We start from the raw sequence: 20,493 nt of genomic DNA, 5'->3' as shown, positions 1-20,493 counted from the left end.
AAACATCCTGTGACCACAAAAAGCATCTAATTCGGATGCGTTTTGGGACTGCCTGAAAACAGAGGCCAGACAAAATTAAGATAATAAAAAGCGGTTATAGTTATTGAAGGGCCTCCAGGTACATTTAGGGCAGACGAAGCTTCCCCCCAGGGGCTACACCCAAAAATGGACCAGGGGTCACGGGTTTTCATATTTTCCTGAGTTTGGTCCCTTTGCGTATTGGGAGTTAATCTTCCAATTACAGCGTCAGGTAATGAAATCATTACCCAAGTTTGTTTCCCCCCTGCCCAGCTCGGTTTTGTTTACATTTCTCAGGGCCTGAAACAGTAAGGTGTCCTTGATTCCCAGACCTAGAGAGGAATTGTTTTGTCTGAGCAAAATGGTAAACCTGTTGCTCACGCCCTATATGGAATTCAGAGTAATACACTGAAGAATTGCAGGATTACAAATATATGAAAAATACAGAAGCTAAAATCCTAAGGTATCAATTCCAACACCCCTGCCAAGGACACTTCCCAGTGTACCACCTTGCTCAGGGCCCTGTCCAGCCTGGCCTCGAACACTTCCAGGGATGGGACATTGCAGCTTCTCTGGGCAGCCTGTGCCAGGGCCTCACCAAACTCCAGTAAAGAATTCCTCCCTCATACCAGTCTTACTCTGTCCCTCTTTCTGGGCCCCTACTCAAAGCCAAAGCACAGGGGGGTTGGGACAATGTACCATCTCTGGGCAACTTTTCCCATTATTTGATGGCACACTGAGAAAGTTGTCTTACATGTGAATTACCTGGATAAAAAAATTACACATATTTCCTCACTCCTCTGTGATTAGAATTTTACAACCTGCAAAGCCATGGAGATGTGGACTTTTACCTTTTCCTTTTGTTTTCAATGCTCTTTAAAATACTCTGTAATAAAAATTATAAACTGAAGTACTAATTGGACAATTTCAGATTCTCTCAGAATAACTTCCTTCATATAGTAACAGTGATATTTGGCCTGGAAATATTTAAATTCACATATTTAAATCACATTTTTAAAGTTTTCTTCATCTCTGTTAGAGGCAGGACATTAGTTCCTTACTTTAACTGCTTCTCGTACTTCCTTTTTCATGAAAGAAAGGAAATGCATATACTTTGGCTTCCTCAGTAAATATTTTCTAGCTTTCTTGTTTGAATTACAGCACATAATTTTTAATGACCTTTCCAATGGTTTTATAACTTAGCAGAACACTTTTAAGAACATGTATGATAAGTCATTCATCCATCTTTTCAATAATCTGCATATATTTAGACCCTTTATTTTAAAAATGTATATGGAGTGGCTTTGAACATCATTTGTGTTAATGTCTGTTGTCTTCTTTCTTGTCTCTAAGCATAGTGGAGAATACATGTTAAATTTTCTCAGGGTTCATTCATTAATTTAAGCCATAAATGTCATTTAGTGCTGCAACGACTAATTGTCTTAGATTTTTTGTAATATTCCTTTCATTTGAAAAGCATTTTTCCTTATATTTTCCTTTTTTTTTTCTTTCCTTATATGTTTTTTTCCCTTAATAGCAGAAATATTTAAGAGCTCAGCAGTTGTTTTGATAAATAAAATAGACCAAAGTGTGTGGAAAAATAAAAAAGTAATTCAGATTAAGTAGTCTATCATGTATCAAAGAACCAAAATTGGCAGCCTGGATTTTCATGCTTATCTATTTTGTTTTCATCATTCCATTTCCTCTGCTGCTGTTGAAGTGGAACCTAGTGACTTTTTTACATCTGTTTCCAATAATTACCTGGTGATTCTTTTTGTGACAAAGATGAAATTCGGTTTGTGTATTCCTAACATTTTTCCATGGGAAAGTATGGGAGTTCCTTTTATAAATGTGTGTAATACTTGCAATAATCACACTATCTAACTTTGATTCTAAGAGTAGGTTTTTCAGGTACCAGGGAATCAGCAGCTTAACTATCTGCCATCTTACTTATTTCTTGTGCCCCACTGATGGTCCGAATACACTACTAGCAAATGCACAAGCTGCAGAAGAGCTGTCTCCTGTGTTTTTGGCACAAGAGAGATTATGGGAAAATTAATAATGAAAGACAGTATTTTGAAGCAATAGATGCCGCTACTGCAATGACAGGTACAAAGTAAATAGAAACATAAGAGCTGTTCGTGGTTTCAGAATGCGAAAGAATGTTACCAGCTGAGAGACCATGGTGTCACAGTTACTTGAAATGTTACATGACCTGTTGGGACATAGATTTTTCATATTTGATTATTCCACACACAGAAATTATATTTCCCATGTTGATCTCAAAATAAGTACTGCAGCAGTATTTCATTAGTGAGGTTGTGAATTCCTTTAATGTTTCTGAACCTTTTAATCTCTTGAATCTTTGCTTCTGCTTTCCGTGCTCTGATTTACCCTTTTAGTTTGCATGTAGCTGTCTCCACATTTGCATATTTGTCCAGTAGCAGCATCTTTGTTTGCAAATAATGCAGAATATTTGCTTAGTTTTGAGGCTATACCTAGGTGATTATTAATCTCTTCATCACCATTGAATAACAAGTGATTTTTATATTTCATTGTTTCTTGTAATTGATATTGTTTGACATTTAAACTCCCAAATCATTAAGGATCTAATTCAGCTTGACTTTCATCAAGTCTCATTTTAATCCTGCATTTTTTGGTCTCTCAGACATTGCCTGCACTTGTGAGAAGTCCCTGTTATATTCCTTGTAAGATTTGCTTATTTCTAATGTAAATTTCTAATGTAAATTTACATGTAATAATTGCTTTCATGCCATTGTATCTCAAACTATTTTCAGGAATTTCTCTTCATGGATAATGTAGAAATTATTTTCTTTCCTCTGACTGCAGAGTATTCCAAGTTTGCTCTATGTACAAATCTCTGGGTTCTTTAAGAATTTTTAATCATTTGAAGAGTTTGTACAGTGAAGGCTCCATTTTGAACTTATTTTCTTGTTTAAAGATAATTAAATTTAAAATTCCTAAGAGATCAAGTTATACCAAGGTTAGTTAATATCTTTTTAGATATTTACTGGAAGCTCTTTTTTTCCCTACAACTTTGTTATGCTTTTTCATATTTGATTCTGGAAGGCTGAGTTTTTGTTTAGTTTATGTTATTCTCTGAGATTTGTTGTGCTTGTGTCATGTCTGGCCAAGGGGAACTAGGCAAAGTAGCTAAATCCTTTGGGGAATACAGAAATACCTAAATACTGCTGGGGCTTTGTATACTGCAATGTGATATTAACACTGGGTTTAAAGGCATGTCAATTTTTAATTTAGTTATCTAAGTCTATTGCTGCTCCTCACTTTATAGAAAAAGAAAAAGTATATATTCTGTCATTGCTATTTTTAACATTACTACTGGTTTGGGTTTGGGTTATGATTACCTAAACTTGCAGAAGCTTGATGGAGCCTAGCAGCCTGTTTCAGATGTAGTGTTGTACTTCTCCATGCCATGATACATACCTGGTAGCATTGCTTTATCTGATTTTTGGTGAGAGAAAAAACTATTCATTACACAAGGAGTTTGAAGCTGGAATTCAGACCTCTCAGTCTATATAAAATGTATGTCTCTTTATAAAAAGATTCCAAATTATATGGATTCAGCAGCGTGATTGCCAAAGTCATAGGCATGAGTTGCAAGACTGTTTCCTCCAGGCTTTAGTGTTCTACTGAAAATTCTTCTGTTTGCACAGGTCATACTTTTGTTATGTATATATGTTGGGATTATCACTTAATTTTATACAATTTCATGTTAAAAACATAATGCAAGTTACTTTATTCAAATGTCATATATTTTCAGGGTGACAAAGGTTCAGAGGATCCAGTAGGTCCAGTTGGCCCACCACCAGGTCTTTCACCTTGGTCATTCATTAATTGAGATATTCAAAATAAAAAGCCTTTTAAGTAAGGAAGGTGACTTTTTTTGATGCCAGAATGGCCTTTGTCAACTGCACAGGCTTGGATAAGAGTGAAAAACTCTCGGCTGCACTTACTGCATTAATGTTAGTGGTGGTTGCTGTACTTATTATTCAGTGGGATGCCTAGAAATGTGAGCAACAGGAATAAATACAGCAAGAATTTCACAGGTACATTGTTTTTCTTTTGAAGATAACTACTGCATTTTATTAATTGAAAAACCGATTGGTGGACGTTTAGAGATTAGTGTCCTAGCTAATCTTTTTAGGGTATCCAGGCTCCTGAAAGAGTACCTGGATCACAAAGTTTGAGTGTTCAAAGTCCAAAGGTAACCCATGAAAAAAAATCCTGATTTTAAAAGGACAGAGCAGGGGATATATGTGACAGAGAACAAGGCTTTTTATAAATTAGGACTCATATTCTTCTAGGAAAATTCATGAAATAAAAGTAAAAATAAATAGCTCTTCAGTTTTGATAACTGTATGCTCTTAGAGAGAGAACCCCCCTTGAGCATTATCATATGTTATGATGAGCAGAAACATAGAGGATTTACAAAGGTTGTTTAAAGAATTTGAAAATGAAATTTTCTGGTTTTTAACAATATTCCATGTTGCTGAGCCTGACCAAATCCCTTATTCGAACTGACAATTTCTTGTAGCCACAAAATGGCTACACAGTGGATGCTGTAATGGCTACATATTTGGCCATCTTTGCTTTAAGCTGTTAGTGAAGTAAAACATTTACAGAAATAATTCTAAATTGGAGTTTGGGATTTTTTTTCTCTTGTGGTTTTTTGTGGGTTTTGGTTTGGTGTTGGTTTGTTGTTGTTGGGTTTTTTCTTCTTTTTACCTTTTTTTGGGGGTGAGGGGTATGTGTTTGTCTTTTTTTTAGGGACAACAAAGTGAGCCTGGTCCAAATGGAAACTGTGGTATTTCAGGAATGGGACTGCCAGGAGGTAAGTCCTTGCTCTGTTTTCTTACAAATATAAATAATAATTTACCTTACTACTAATGAAAAACACTTCTCAGGCCAGTGCTATGCAAATGACACAAGACTGTCATTTCACTTCTCTGATAACCTAGAACTCTACTTACTTCCACAGCTCATACTGCTTTGCCAACACATTCACTTTTAGCTTTCATTAACTTTGCAGTACTCGGAAGGTCCATGTGATGTACTGATGCTCTTAATCTGGGTATCTAAAAGAGAGGAATGTGTGAAATGGGTATTTAGAATCTCAGGATCAGTAAGAACTAAGGAGTAAAACCAGTTCTTCCAAGACATATCATACCTCCTCAATGTGTTGCATTTTAGTCTTTTGATGTCTTATTCTGTAGCTTCCACCTTCTACTACAAGGGCACAAATGTTTTGCCCAGACAGTAGCCTCCTTTACCAGGTGTGTATAAATGATTAAATGCTGAATGAGTCACCCGGTATGAAGTACTATCACTACTATCATTATGCATTATCATGTAGATACACCAGAGGGCAGGATTTAAATAGCATAAATATCTTCATAGCTTAAATATTCAGCAACTAAGTGATCCTTTTGATACTCTTACTGCAATCTGGTTTTAAGAAGGCAAGTAATCACAACTTAGCTTGCACAGTGTATGGATAGCAATGACACTGAATCAAGATATATCTAGTACTAGGAACAGTGATTTTAAAATATTTATTTCAAACTGCACTTACTAGTGATGTCTCCTAGCCAGAAAACAAAATATCTACTATTCTTTATAGTAATAATTGTCATTCTTTTTGAGTGAAGAGCACACCAGGGCAAAAAAATATAAATTTAAGGCAATGAGTTTTGATTGAGCCTATTAAACGAACTGACCCATATTTCAAATCCTCTGATATTTTACATTCATGTACTCTGGAATACTCACGTTCTTTCATACTTGTATAGACTGTATCACATTGGCATTCAGTTGTGGCTTTTCAAGCAATAGAATCATAATTTACTTTGTCTTCATACAGAAGCTCTCTCTTATCTTTGTCAACTCTCTCTTTTTTTTTATTCTTTATCATCTTTGAATTTCAGTAATGAGAATAGCAGGAAGTATTCAAGGAGGGCAGGTATGTACCAGGAACAAAAGCTATGCATTGCTTTTTCCAGTAGAAGATATGACTTAGCATGTATGCAGGAACTAAAGGCTGTTTAACTTGAAATTCACTGGTAGCATAAAATAAGTTTTACAGGTAAAACTTTGTATTACAGGCTAGAGCTTCAGTATGGTCGTGTAATGGGTGCATTTGGACAGATTCAGTAGAATCTGGCAGCTGAATATGTGGAGCATTTAGTTCAGAACATGTGGTTCAGGGCAGCCACAGGACCACTGAAAAGCTTTGCAGGAAGTATTAATGTTAAAACAGTGCTGTAAATCTGGAGTCATTCCTTCCATCCAAAATTTGATTTCTAAATGAATACAAAGCCATGAAAATATATACTAAAAAGACTAGGAAAAAAAAAAAAAAAAGGCCTGAATTGTAAATCAACAATCTCATGTGGAACTGTCAAGATTCTTACTGTACTTCGAAAATACAGTAAGAAGTGAAGAAGAGCTTAGGCTGTTCCCAGAGACCAGTTACAGACCAACATGTAACAGATTTACAGATGTTCTAGGCAGAGAAATACAACCAAACTTTACCCCATTATTGTCCAAATACAGCATGTGCCTCAGAACTATCAGGATACGTGTATATTTGACTAGTCAAATTGTTATGTCTAAAAATCATAGGTGTTAACATTTTCTAATTTCTGCCAGATGAGAGGCATGTTTGCACGTCCCCAAAATAAGTGAGAAATCTTTGAACACATCTGGAAGTCCATTCATTAAATTCTGTTTTTCCACATAGTGCAAATAAAACTTGCCAACTGCTGGAAAAAAGCAGAGGTTTTTTCCATAGCTCTTGATGCCATAGGCTTTTTGCAGTCTTGATCTGAGTAGGCATAAGGGTAAGAATAAGTATGTAAACAGTATGAGTGATCTGTGTGACTAATTTGTTGCTGATGAAATGTTTGATCATCATCAGTGTCTCTAATGCAACAGATGCTGGGTGCTAACAAAAAATATCATTTGTAGCACTACCAGATATTTAGTGTAAAATATTGTATTCCATTGATATTCTTTGTTTTCGATGTGTGTAGTGAAGACAACATTAACTTAATGAAGTCAATTAGCATCAATAAAGATGACACATATTTGACAGGAGACCATGTAGAGGTTTCTAAGAAGGAAGCCCTTTAGGATGAGGCTGCAGCTGCTGGGCCAGCAAATCCTTCATCACTTGAACTGGGCGAAAAGTGTGAGCAGTGGTGGTGGGTAGAATTTTTTCCTGTTACCAGCATGTTCCTTCAGTACATTTCATGTTAACAGAGCATGAACAGACTGACAAATCTGTGTAGGAATGGTACTGTGTACAGTCATAGGGCAAAAGGTACAGCTCTCACATGCAACCTGTCATGGCTTAACCCCAGCCAGCAGCTAAGCCCTGCACAGCCTCTTGCTTACTCTGCACCCTCATCAGGATAGGAAGAATGGAATTGGAAGGGTAAAAATAAGAAAACACATGGGTTGAGAGAAGAACAGTTTATTAATTTTTTTCAACCAATTAACCTACTAATTTTTTAAACCAATGACAATAATATTGCAATGAAAATAGCAAAGAGAAACAAAACCCAAGAAAAAAAAGTGCTGCAAATGGAAACAGTTGCTCACCACCAGCTGGCCTATGCCCAGCCAGCCCCTGAGCCGTGGCCCCCCCAAACAAGCTCCCTCCAGTTTTATATCCTGATAGTGATAGCATATAGTCTGGGATATCCCTTGGGTCAGCTGGGGTCAGCTGTCCTGGGCTGTCCTGTGGATGCAACTCCATGTGCATCCACAGCCCACTCCCTGCTGGGGTGAGATGAGGAGCAGAAAAGGCCTTGACCCTGTGTAAGCACTGCTCAGCAGCAGCTGAAATATCCCTGAATTATCAGCATTGCTTCCAGCACAAATCCAAAACAGCACCATACCAGCTACTGTGGAGAAAATTAACTCTACCCCAGCCAAAACCAGCAACAGAAACAGTTTACTGTTGTCTCCATCTTTGCTAAGAGCTAAGATCTCTTTGAATTCCTTAGTATTTGTGTCACCCTTTAATTTAGGTTACATACAATATCATACTCATCACAACACACACAAATAGATGATGGTGTTTGCAAAGGTGTATTTCTAGCTGAATGTCTCTATAAAGGGATTTACCCTTGGAGAAGCAGAAAGTGAGTGCTTAAGGAAGTGTTTAGTCTATCACTAGAGAGACCTTGCACCCAGGCTACATGAAGGATGTTTCTACTGACCTTAATGAAGATAGATACTGTATGTTCATTGGTCAGTTATGCCTTATTCTTTTCCCCCTTATTCTTTCCCTTTCACTGACATTTTAATGAAGTCAGCAGGAAATGTCATCTACTTACTTAAAAGCTTAATATGCTTGGCTTACTTACAAGCTCCTAGTCAGCATATCTGAGCCAACTCTGAACTAGTGTGGTATTTGCTGCAGCTGGATTCTGTAGGGCCTGGTGGGATTCATCCCAGGATACTCAAAGGGATGATGTTATTGTGAGACCTTACTCAATGATTTTTCAATGGTCTTGGGAATCCGGAGAGGTTTACATTATCTGAAAGCTGGCAAATGTTGGCCAAATTTTCAAGAAGGGCTAGATGATGACTCTGGTAGCTACAGATCTGTCAGTCTCACATCATTGCCTTGTAAAATTATGGATAAGATTATTCTGGGAAGTAGTGAAAAACTCCTGAAGGACAACACAGTCATCATCAGTCACAGCCAGCATGCCTTCATGAGGGAAATATCCTGCTTGTCAAAGTTAATTTCCTTTTATGACAAGGTAACCCACCTAGTTGATCAAAGGAAGCCAGTTGATACCATCTTTTTGGATTTCAGTGAAGTTGTTTATACTTTGTATTTTTTATGTCCCTCACAGGATCCTTTTGGACAAAATGCCAATCACACAGCTGGATAAACATATCATGTGATGGGTGAGCAACTGCCTCAGGGGTCAGGCACAGGGTTATAGTGAATGAGGTAACATCAGACTGTCACTAGTGGGGTTCTTCAGGCTCCATCTTCAGCCCTGTGCTCTTCAACATCTTCATAAATTATAGGGACACAGGTCTATAAGGAATACTATGTAAATTTGCTGATGATACTAAATTGGGAGGAGCTGTTGACTCCGTCAGACAGGCCCTGCAGAGAGACCTTGGCAAATTAGAGGGCTCAGCAATACCCATTTGTATAAAGTATAACATAAGCAAGTCCCAGATTCAGCACTTGGGACAGGATAGCCTTGGATGTAAGGACAGACTGGGGAACAAGAGGCTGGAAAGGGCCTGGAGGTCCTGTTTGATGGCAAGGTGAACATGAGTTGACAGTGCACCCTGGCAGCCAGGAGCAGGCACTGAACAGGCTCTCCAGGAAAGTGGTCACACCCAAGTAATTGTTCAAGAAACATTTTAACAACTCCTTCAGCACACGGTGTGATTTTTGATGTTGGCCTGTGCAGGGCTAGGAGTTGGACTACATTCTTGTGAGTCCTAACGAGTCGGGATATTCTGTAATTTTGCCCTGTGACCAAGGTGCTGAGGGATCTCTTACCTGGTAGCCAGTGCCTGTATAGAGGATGTCTGCTACCTTCTGCTAAGCATTTGCACTTAATTCCCTCAGGACGTGTTATGATTCCTTGAGGCTTATCATTGGCATGCTTTCTCTCACCCCATTTTTTTACTTAACACTGTGATAACACAATTTTACTCTGAGGTCTGCCAGTAGATAGAGCAATTATAATTTCCATTCAACATTCTGAAAGCTGCCTTCATATCCACCTTTTAGATGTCCTGTCTGTGTCTGATCCCTCAGAGGATTTAAAAAGCAGGAAGAATTTCTGAGGAAACCAGCTCAAGAATAATTTTTTATTTTTTATTTTTTTTATTGTTGTCTTTTATTATTGTAGCTGCTAATGCAGTTACCACCTTTGAGTCCTGCAGTCTTTGCAGACTCTCAAACCATCAGGTCAGACTTCAGTTCTAGTCTGCAAGTGATATTGCACTGCTTTCACATTTGTGATCTTGCCAGTGCTGCAACATTAACACATTAGGCTGAAGACATGATTGGCAGAGATGTAGGTTGTCTAAAAGTGGGGGTTTTTAATGGAAAAGTACAGTTACTTTAAGTGGGAAACACTTGTGCTCCCAGACACTGTCCCTTTAATAAAATGGCTTGGTCTCTCGCCCAGCCCTGGACAAGTGCCCAATTGTCTTCATTTAAACTTTGGCCAACTAAACAGCAGCAATAAATGATAAAATATCTATATTCAAGGTAGAGCCATTTACAAGTGGATAGGCTAATAATTTGTAGATTGCTATATTTTGGTAAACAAAACATATTTTCCAGTATGACCTACAGAACATATTTTCTACACTGAAAACTTTTTTAATCCACAATTTACTTCCTGGATGCCTTCAGAGGTAAGGGACTTTGTTACTTCCTCTCTAGTTTTAGAGGACTGCACTTACAGTTTGTGTATATGTAACTGCTTGATGGACTTGAAAATAAGATTTAGGAATTATTTTATATTTAAAATATATTAAAATATATTTATATTTATATTGTCTTCATTATTAATGATATTTAAAATAAACTTTTGTAAATCATAGGCTTTTTTGTGAAAATCAGTTTTAGTTCACTATTTAATTTAGTTCAGTATTCTCTAAAAATATGCTGAATAGCTCATTTAAACATTCTAATTTTTATTTTATCTGCATATTGTCAATCTAATATAATATTGTCTTAATGAAAAATACTGCACATATTCTGTAATATCCATGTAATATTAATAATATAATCATGTATTGAATTTTGTTAGTAAGCCACTGTTTCTTAGAAGAATAAGGTGTTCATACTGATTCTCCAGACCTTTTGTTAAGAAAGAAAAGGCAGTGTTATACTCCGCATATTTCTTCTGTAATAAACAAGTTCTACTATCCATGTGAGTTACAGTTGAGGTGGGGCTGGTTACTGTGCTTAAATTACCTACACAGTGACTTTTTATGATCATTTTAAAATATATTTTCTCTAGAACTAAGCTTCCCACAAGTATGTATTTTAAGTATCTGTATTTATTTATTTGCTTCTATTAATGAGATATTCACAGGTGGCTTTTTACTTTTAACAGGAAGGAAAAGTATTTTTGGGATGAAAGTCACTATGAGGAAAAACTTATTTTTCTTTTGCTTTATACTTCTGGCTGTGTTAACAAACCAAATAATACATGGGCAAAACAGAAGGAAAGGAGCAAATATTTACACTCCTATACCAAAAGATGAAGGTAAAACCATTTTCTTAAAACTTCTGATTGACTGTGTTGCATGTATCCATGCTTTTTAGCATAATTATTTAGTAATTAACACGTAAAATGTGATTTGTTTTGAGAGCTGGAAAATACTTTTTGACTACTTGGACATGGATTCCAATTTGACCAGTGATTTTTATGGACATGCTTATCTGTTAAGAGAAATTATAAGAAACCTGATTTTTTGTTTGAAATTTCATGTGGTAAATTTTCTATACAAAATCAACTAAAATACTAAAATAATCCCATCAAGATTGGGGGAAAATACAAAACAATCCCAAACAAGACCCTAAGTTGACAGTTTTCATTAGAATTTATTGGATTTTTACAGTGAAATTTATCCTTAGAATTTTTAATGGGAAGAGAGAGGAATTTTTGGGAAAATTATTTTTGCAGAGAATTATCTAAAATCTATTGTGCAGGTGTTCCCATCATTCATAGATTTAACTTTCTTGTTCCCTTACAGGTGATATGTGTCTCATTGATATACTCTTTATCTTGGACAGTTCAGAAAGTGCCAAAAATCAGTTGTTTGATTTACAGAAGAATTTTGTTCAAAACATAACTGACAGCATTTTCCAGATGAAGCCAGTCAAGTCTCACATGTATAGTGTCAAACTAGCAAGTATGCAGTTCAGCAGCACAGTCAGCATTGATCATCCCTTTACAGCCTGGAAAAATGTCCAGAATTTTAAGCAGAAAATCAATTCTCTGGGCTTTATTGGCCACGGCACCTATTCCTATTATGCAATTTCAAATGCCACTCAGCTGTTTAAGACTGAAAGTCGTAAGAGAAGTGTAAAAGTGGCTTTTTTGATGACGGATGGTGTGGATCATCCGAACAGCCCTAATGTCCAGGGTATAGCCACAACAGCTAGAAGTCTTGGAATACATTTTATTACCATTGGCCTTTCTAAAAAAGCAGTCCAAGAAGAAAAATTACGCATGATATCTGGTGATTCATCCTCTAAACATGTCCTATGCCTGGATGATCAGAACCTGGTAGTTGATATTGCATTGGAACTGGTAAGTTATGCTGATGTTAATCTTGTCACCTATCTATCCTTGGCAGATTTCATTTAATTTTGATTTGGTAAGCCCTGAAGACAGAGGGTTTTGTGGTGCCTTCTCTGCCACAGCAGGAGTCAGGGCAGATGGAGCTTCCTTATGCCAGCCACTCTCAAGGAGTTGTGTGCTTGGATAATAGTAGTTCAGCTGAACTGACCACATTTCCCAGCACACAGAGTGTGTCTTCGAACATATGAAAATATCTTAGATGTTAGCTTGATCTCATGCATAATCATTGAGTCCTTCTCCTATATATTCTGATTGTAGGGCCTTCCAAAGGAGGCCCTACTTACTGATTAGTAAGTCTTTTCACAGTCCCTGTTGTTAGCACTGTGCCTTAACACTGTCTGTTTAGCTATCCCATTAATTCTCATATGTGTCACATGGAATGACCCTCTCTCCCCACCAAGAACTCTTTTCTGTACGAGTAGTTCCATAGACTGGTTCTTCCCCTTTGAGGAAAGAATGAAGGATGAAGGTATTTATCATCTCTACCATTCGCCTTAGAGATTCTATAAACTAGAGAGAAAAAATAAGTAATCTGTTAAATTAAATCATATCTATATGAAAGTAATATTTTTGTTTTATTTTCAGGAAGCCTTGCTACAGAAGCAGGTATGGTTTTTGAGTTTTGTGTTTGATTACTGTTACTGACACTAGACTTCCCAAAGTCTGCTTCTTCTCTAATGCAACAATACTTGAGGATTATTCAACCTTTCATCTCTTGTTAAATTTTCTGACCATGATTTTAACTTTCTTGCCTTTCTTCTGTCCTTTCTCCTGAGAAATCTATGCTATTAGCTCATTAGTGAGTAGGATAAACAGTAAGACATAAAAAAATTCCTCCTACAGGAGCGGAATAGGTGTAATGCAAGATATGCAAATTCATTTGTTGTCTTGTTAGATAACAATAACAGTGTTAAAATCGTTGAAAATTTATGTAAAGTTTTACAGTACTGTATACTATGTATATGCTATCTTAAACATTTGTAATAATTACAGTGACTGCAGTCATTACAGTAAGGCATTTATTTTTGTTATAAATAAATATATAAATATATAATTTATTTTGTTATAAATAAATGGTTGCTCTGTGTGGAAGTTTAATGCTGATTACATGAGAAATAAATATATTAGAGCATCATTAATGTCATATTATTTCACTATTACGTTATTTAATCTGTGGCTAGACAAAGCCAAAATTTTTTCCTTTAAATATTTGAAATTATATATTTGGAAAACATTCTCCTTTATCTTTCTATTAAACTTGTAGTGTAAGCCGAAGATCTGCACTTGTGAAAAGGGAGTAAAAGGAGACAGAGGTGATTCAGTAAGTATGAATTTCTTTAAATAGGCTCAAGAATTTGAATTTTAATCAAGATCAGTACTGGACAGTACTTTAATTGGTTACTATGTGAACTGTGTAAAAAACAAGACATTAGCTGTGCACGTACTGAAAAAATATTTATTTAGTCTAGCATATCATGGTGGTGAAAGGCCACTCTTAAAAGAGCTCAGAAAAAAATCTATCCATAGTCAGGTACTATCTTGAAAATATACTTCTATTATTGGGTAATAAAACACTGGATGAATAGATGATTTTGGACCCCAAATAAAAAAGTTATTCTTGAATCTTGCAATGGGGAGGGCACGGTCCATTAGACAAAGGTTTTCACCCACCACTAACTTCTATTTTTGTAAGGGGTAAAGGTTCAAAAGTCTGAGGGTAATGGATATATGAGCAAAGGTATAAAACTCTGCCTCCAACACTCTCTTTTTTCTTGTGACACTTCAGCACATATTTCTTGGCTCTAGTAGGGAACAGAAAAGTGTGAGTTCAGACAGTGGGTGACCTCTCTGATCATTTTTCTGTTTTTAATAGCTCCCCCAGAGACAAGCAAGGTACATTCAGAGGTTTTTGTCTTTCTCCCTAGACTCTAAGGGGTCAACCATACCATTAGCAGGTTATGACACCAGGGCTTATCATTCAATCCTTGTGGATAATGTGCATCTGGATAATGTGCACCAGAACTTCTGTTTGCAATTTCAAATTTTAGATCCAAGAAATTTTGAGTTATTTTATCCAAAATTATTAGATGTAGCCAGTTATACAGATGTGTATACACCAAACTTTCTAGTCCCCACTATCATGATCCTCCAAAGAGTAATAAAAAAATGGTGCAGTTATTTTTTTCCTTAGGGCTGCTGAATATTGACCCTAAACTCTTCTGTACAGTTTTTTTCTATGTAGAGAAGATGAGACAGTGGAGGTTAATTGAGAAATGGGAAGGAAGAACTGTGTTTGTTTTCTGTAATGCCTTCCTGATTAGATTTTTCAGATGCTCTGTAGAAAATTTATTTATTATTGAATATTGTTTAAAAATTTTTTTGTAGATACCTTATAATAACAGAGTGAGTTTAACTTAATGAATATTGTATCACATGTACCATACTTGAATCAGTGGGGGTTTCTACCAAAGCATATTCCAGAATGATTTTGGACTAAAATGTAATCTTAGACAAGCTGGAAAATTTTATCTTCACAATGATAATCACATTTTCCTGCTTTGTTTCAGGGCAGTTCTGGCAGCAAAGGGGAGAAAGGTGACCCAGGACCAAAAGGAAACAAGGTAATATGAATTTAAAATAAATAAAGCAAATTTTTATCCAGTTATTAAAACCATAGATGTGAATATAGCAAAGGAAAAGTACGTTAAAATAAGTTCTAAATGTTGAGGTTTGCTAGTTTGTAGTTAGTTGCTTTAGACGTGCGAGACAAAAATTTAAAACTAAACTGCTATCAAGTTAGCACTCCTATCATTCCAGTTTTTCTCTGACAGCAGAGGTCTCTGAATATAGCTGAAGGCTCTTTAGCTTCCACAGAGCTTTCTAACAGTACACAGATCCCTTGATCAGAGTGCTTCACTCTAGTAACTAAGATTTCAGTCATCTAATGACAATAGTTGAGTTTTCTATGTTAATGATCAGGAAATATGTATCCTTTATTGTGGAAGGAGGAAGTATGAAGCATTTACATTAGTAAATAGGAAAAACAGTTCTGCTTTATAACAGTGTTCTTGGTTTTTAGTGCAATAGGGATAAATGAAAGTGCAATACATATTTCAGTTGTATTCCTTTGCTTCCAATAGGGTGATGCTCAAAAAGGAGATCATGGAGAGAAAGGTGAAGGGGTATGTGACTACTACAATGCTAACTCAAATTCTGTCTTTTCACATTTTCTCAACTAAAAATGTTATTTTCATTTCTTATGTGTCTACTTTATTCAATGATTTAAAGCAGCTACACTAAGGTCTGGTTTACAGAAGCATGTATACTGACAGAAAGCAGTCTAACCATGTGCAGAGATGAGATGCTGCTGGGAGGAGGAACTTCTGAAGCTGTGTGATTTTGAATTGATTTGCATTAGATTTATCCCAAAGACAGACCTGATAAAAGCACTATATAGTCCTTTAGTGGCTTCTAACAACTGATAATTCTCAGAATTCTTGTTGATTCACTGGAGAATGATTAACACTACTCACTGTGTAAGAACAACTCAGTTTAAAAGTTACATTTAAATGGCAGCATGTATCTACTAGGAGGCTGGCAAACTGAGTGACATATTTACAGCTAATATATAAGTTAAAAATACACATCTAGATTTGCAGAGAATTATATGTTAAACAATTTCAGAAATATATTTTATTGTTATGAATTGTTAAACTTCTGAAATGTTGTTCTTTACTGGGGAGGTTGGGGCTTTTTCTACCTAAATTAGCAGTATGTTAGGCCTTTGCTTTCTCTTATGATTTTTTCCTTCTTTCAATTTTTGAATAGGGCGCTCCTGGCTACAAGGGAGACAAGGTAAGTTTTTTGTAGAATAGAAGTAGTCTGAAAATAAATTGTCACTTGCTGACAGTGTATGTGAAAGAATGGAAAAAGACTCTGTCTTTTCTTTTTGTCATAAAAGCTCCTAATGCAATCCCTAGAAGTAATTTCAAAATATATCTAAATGCTTACAGACTGGATTGCTGGAAATAAAACAAAAACCCCCACAAAATCAGGGAATGTAATCAAATATAAAAAAAGAAAAGTATCAATGACCAAAAATACAATTTTTGCAAGGAAAAGAAAGTTAGGGGTTGAATAAGAGGTTAAGTGGAAAGAAAGAGAAAATGTTTACTACAAACATAATGTGGCAATCAACAGCTTTTGAAAAACTTACCATGAGGAAGTTTACTTTCAAACTATTTATAACTTGCAAGAGCTAATGCTTGATCAGGAAAAATTTCAACATAATCTCTCTAAGAAGATAAAAAAACTATGCATTTCAGTGACTTGCAGGATTCTAGACATGAATTGCAAAGTGGACTATCATAGTCAGAAATGAAACAGAGACAATACCATTTTGATTTTTCTTGGTTTGACACATCTCTCTACATTGTTAATAAAAGCAGTGCCTCTATGAATCTTTGTATTCATTAGTAAAATGCTTCAGTCAATTTTGTGGTAAGATTTAATGAAGATGGGAACAGTAGACTCATAGGTCTACTTTTGATGTGTGTATTGAGGTGTTAAATCATCAGTGAAACACTTAATTCTCTCTTCATTCCATATGTGCAATCTCACAATTGTTATGGAAAGGATCTCTGGAGACAGTGCAGTGAGGTGGAAAACTGCAGGAAAACTTATCAGATATTAAATGTATTATCTTCTGATATAAGTTGGACATTTTGCAGACATTTTCAGAAATAACCTATCTTGAATAGAGCAGATCTTATCTTCTACAGACCATATATGATGATGCCACTTCCAGGTCCTCAGAGTCAACTAAACCTCTTGCTACTGCTTGCAGAGTCTTTAATGCATGTAGTGTAGTCAAATCATTTTGTTTAGCCGTGAACCCTTTGATTTTGTTATAAAGGGTGAAAGAGGAGAATGTGGACCCCCAGGAACAAAAGGAGAAATAGTAAGTATAATTTTTATTTGAGCTGTTTCATGTTAATGAAGATACTAGCAAATCATGTAACATTCATAAAAACATCTTGAAATGTCACATATGACGTTATGTGAATGTCTACTAAGCTAAAAAGAAGCTGTTCAGAAGCTGGCGAAGAACATTATCAAAGCAGCCAAGAAATCTGGATATAGAAAACATGCCGGGGCTGCCAGCAATCTGCTTGCTTAGTTTCTTTTGAGGACAGTGATGAAAAAAAACCTTTGTCTTCTGCAGGGGATAAGTCAGTTCCAGAATTCCCACCTTCACATTCACAAATCCTGAAGACATAACAGTTATGGCTTTATTTTTAAAGAAAACATTCTAGGCTAGACAAAATCAGACACAAGACACATATAGCCAATTCAGCAAATTCAATGTTTAACTGGGGTGATGGATATTGAAGCATGATTGGGAGTCCAATTTGAAAATGTTGCACTTATCCAGTAGTTTTGGTGCTGTATATCAGAGCTTTTTCAAATGCTATTCAAGCTTGAAATTCAGGCAGTTTCTGTTTGGCTTTGAAATCAGAAGTGATTCAAGTCATACATTGTATGCTACCAAAAGTGGCCATCATTGTGTCAGCATGTCACTGTTTGTACTGTCCATTGCTTGTGTAGTTGGGCTGGAAATGGGCTGGAATTGAGTGGTGTTATCTCTCTTTCTGGGGGCTGATGCTTGGCCTGAGAGCAAATGCCAGGGAGCAGAGAACTGTTAAAAATTTCTGACTCTTAGTCTCTAGGGGGGGAAGCCAATGGTGTGTTTGCATAGGTATCACTGCTAAATTTGTCAAGGTTATTAGAAGTTCAAAATGTGACACATGTCTTGAAAAATGCAGCAGTCTGCCAGTGCCTTTGCCTGTAGAGATTTTACTAATAAAAGAGAAGATAAATTAAATAAATAAATAAATAAATAAATTTGCTTGAAACTATTTTTGCTTTAGAAATAAATTATAACTCAAGTGGAAGTGAAATTCTATAGAATATACATTATGGTGACTAAACAAAAAACATTGAAGCAGAAAGATTCTTGAATATCTGCACTGGTGATGACTGGTAAGAACTCATTAAATGGAGAAATCGCAGCTAGTGGAACAAAAAAGCATGGCATTTTAATTTTTTTGGATGAATTTTTAATGGATTTTGTGAACTATTAGTGTGATTCTATCAGGCTGCTGATCAGCAGTTTGAATTAGTGAGCCAAAGTTAGCTGAAGTTATTCTGGTATAGACACTGCAGCATTTTTATTAAGAATTCTGTATCTAATATCCTTCTAGGAAATAAATTTAAAACCTTGTAGCAAATAAGAACTTCTTAATCAAATAGCTAAGAAGTTAAGTATTGATTCACTATGCCTGTTGTGTATGAAAAGTGTTTTAACCAAATATTGAGGGTGGAATGTAACACGCAATTACTGAATACAGTATGAGAGCAGCAGTACTCTGGTGAGAGAATAAAGTCTCTAGAAAATGCCTGAACTGAGATTTGAGACATTACATGTATGTGTCAAGTGCTTGGCATTTGAATGCAGATTGAAATTTCCTCTGATAATTGAATCTAATTTTTCCTCAGGGTTTGCTGGGCCCTGTGGGCCCTACAGGACCTCGGGGACCTCAGGTAAGGGAACTAAAAGCTATCAAATAAAAAGGGAAGATTGCATTCTGTAGGTTTCTTTTGCACACAACCTGTAAATTCTGTGAAAAACAGCCATGTTTTTCTGCCAGCACTGGCTTTTGAATATTAACGATATTTAATGTGTTGGGCCCTTTGCAGAGTATGAGGCAGAAAACTCTTGTCCTTTAGAGCTTAGAATTGTCCTATAGAATTGTCCTACTGTACCCCATTCAGGGGAAATAAACCCCCCAAATTTATATGTGTCTTCAAAGGCAGCTCATTCTTAGCTTTGACTTCTTTGTAGGGTATCAGGGGAGATCCAGGTCAGCAAGGCCCAAAAGGCACTCAAGGAAACAAGGTAAGATGTAGTTGTATATGTGTAGTTGAATATGTTATTTATATAGGGAAAGAGGATGCAGAAACTCTGTAGAAACTTTATACTCTACCATCCTTTTTTGTCAGTAGTTATTTTAATTAGCAGTGTTATTTGCACAGCAATAATGTCCCCACCTGGGTGGTGCACCATCATGTGATGAAGGCTTGGTCTTGTTGGCACATGTACCCGCTTTCTTATCTGGGTCTCCAAGAATATTTGGAAGTGTCACAATGGGATGCAACCAAGGACCTCCCTAGAGCCATAGCACTTATGTCAGAATTTCATGTGTCTTAACTTTTGCCATCGTTTGGAAAGCTTTTTTTCTAGAATATTTTTGCCTACAATGCCTGTGTTTGAAGATTTTAAGTATTTCTACATGAAAGTTAAAATCTTCAGTCTGAGTATTTATGATAATTTTTAATTGCTTGTGTACTGTAAAAACTCATGACAACTTTGGAATTGGTTGAGGTATGAGATTTTATGACAATTAATGCCTTAGGAATATTTAAAATAGATAATTTAGAGTTCATGACTGCACCTGGACAAGCAAAATCAGTTGAATAAAGTGTGTGATTAATTTAGGAAGTTTTCTGGTTTGCAAAACTTTGGGAAATTGTTTTATGTGAATATGGTTGTCTTGCTTATGGGAGAGTTATTAACATCAGTGTTTGGTACAGAAGGATCTTTCATTTATCAGTTTGATACAAAGACTTTCTACAACAGGATCATTGATAGCCTGGCTAATCTAAGTTATATATAACAAGTTTGTACAAAGATGCTTTGTAAAAGATGCACTATATAAACACTCATATTTTGTTTCTTAGGCAACAATTTAATTAGAAAATTCACAGAAATAAATTTAAATATGGGAAAGATTTATTATAAAAAGTTTGGAATATTGCCATCCATCATGATTTTCCTCCTCCTGAAAAATGCTTTTTCATTCTTCTCCTTTCTTCATCTTCTCAACAAAATGCTTGATTGGGAAAGCTGCTGCAGAGTACTTCAGAAGTGGAAAAAGAAATAGGATGATGAGTTTGAAAGAAGCTATTCATACATGTGGTGGAAAAATCCTGTCTATCTTTA

General features: G+C 36.0%; 1 protein-coding gene across 2 annotated transcripts in view; it reads left to right on the top strand.

Moving 5' to 3' along the window:
- Positions 1-10,266: 10,266 nt before the first annotated feature.
- Positions 10,267-20,493, top strand: part of COL28A1 (collagen type XXVIII alpha 1 chain) — a 56,410-nt gene continuing 46,183 nt past the window's right edge. For both annotated transcript variants that reach the window (XM_083873922.1, XM_083873921.1), the window contains exons 1-11: positions 10,267-10,470; positions 11,178-11,330; positions 11,821-12,380; positions 13,017-13,037; positions 13,696-13,752; positions 14,999-15,052; positions 15,572-15,613; positions 16,260-16,286; positions 17,347-17,391; positions 18,990-19,034; positions 19,336-19,389. In XM_083873922.1, the coding sequence (XP_083730048.1) occupies positions 11,198-11,330; positions 11,821-12,380; positions 13,017-13,037; positions 13,696-13,752; positions 14,999-15,052; positions 15,572-15,613; positions 16,260-16,286; positions 17,347-17,391; positions 18,990-19,034; positions 19,336-19,389 (1,038 nt within the window). In that variant the 5' untranslated portion in view covers positions 10,267-10,470; positions 11,178-11,197. The remainder of the gene's footprint in view (positions 10,471-11,177; positions 11,331-11,820; positions 12,381-13,016; positions 13,038-13,695; positions 13,753-14,998; positions 15,053-15,571; positions 15,614-16,259; positions 16,287-17,346; positions 17,392-18,989; positions 19,035-19,335; positions 19,390-20,493) is intronic.

The sequence above is a fragment of the Zosterops lateralis genome (genome assembly GCF_965231275.1).
Source record: "Zosterops lateralis genome assembly, chromosome: 1".
Lineage (NCBI taxonomy): Eukaryota > Metazoa > Chordata > Aves > Passeriformes > Zosteropidae > Zosterops > Zosterops lateralis.
Note: the sequence above shows the minus strand (reverse complement) of the source record. Positions and strands in the feature narration are given on the sequence as shown.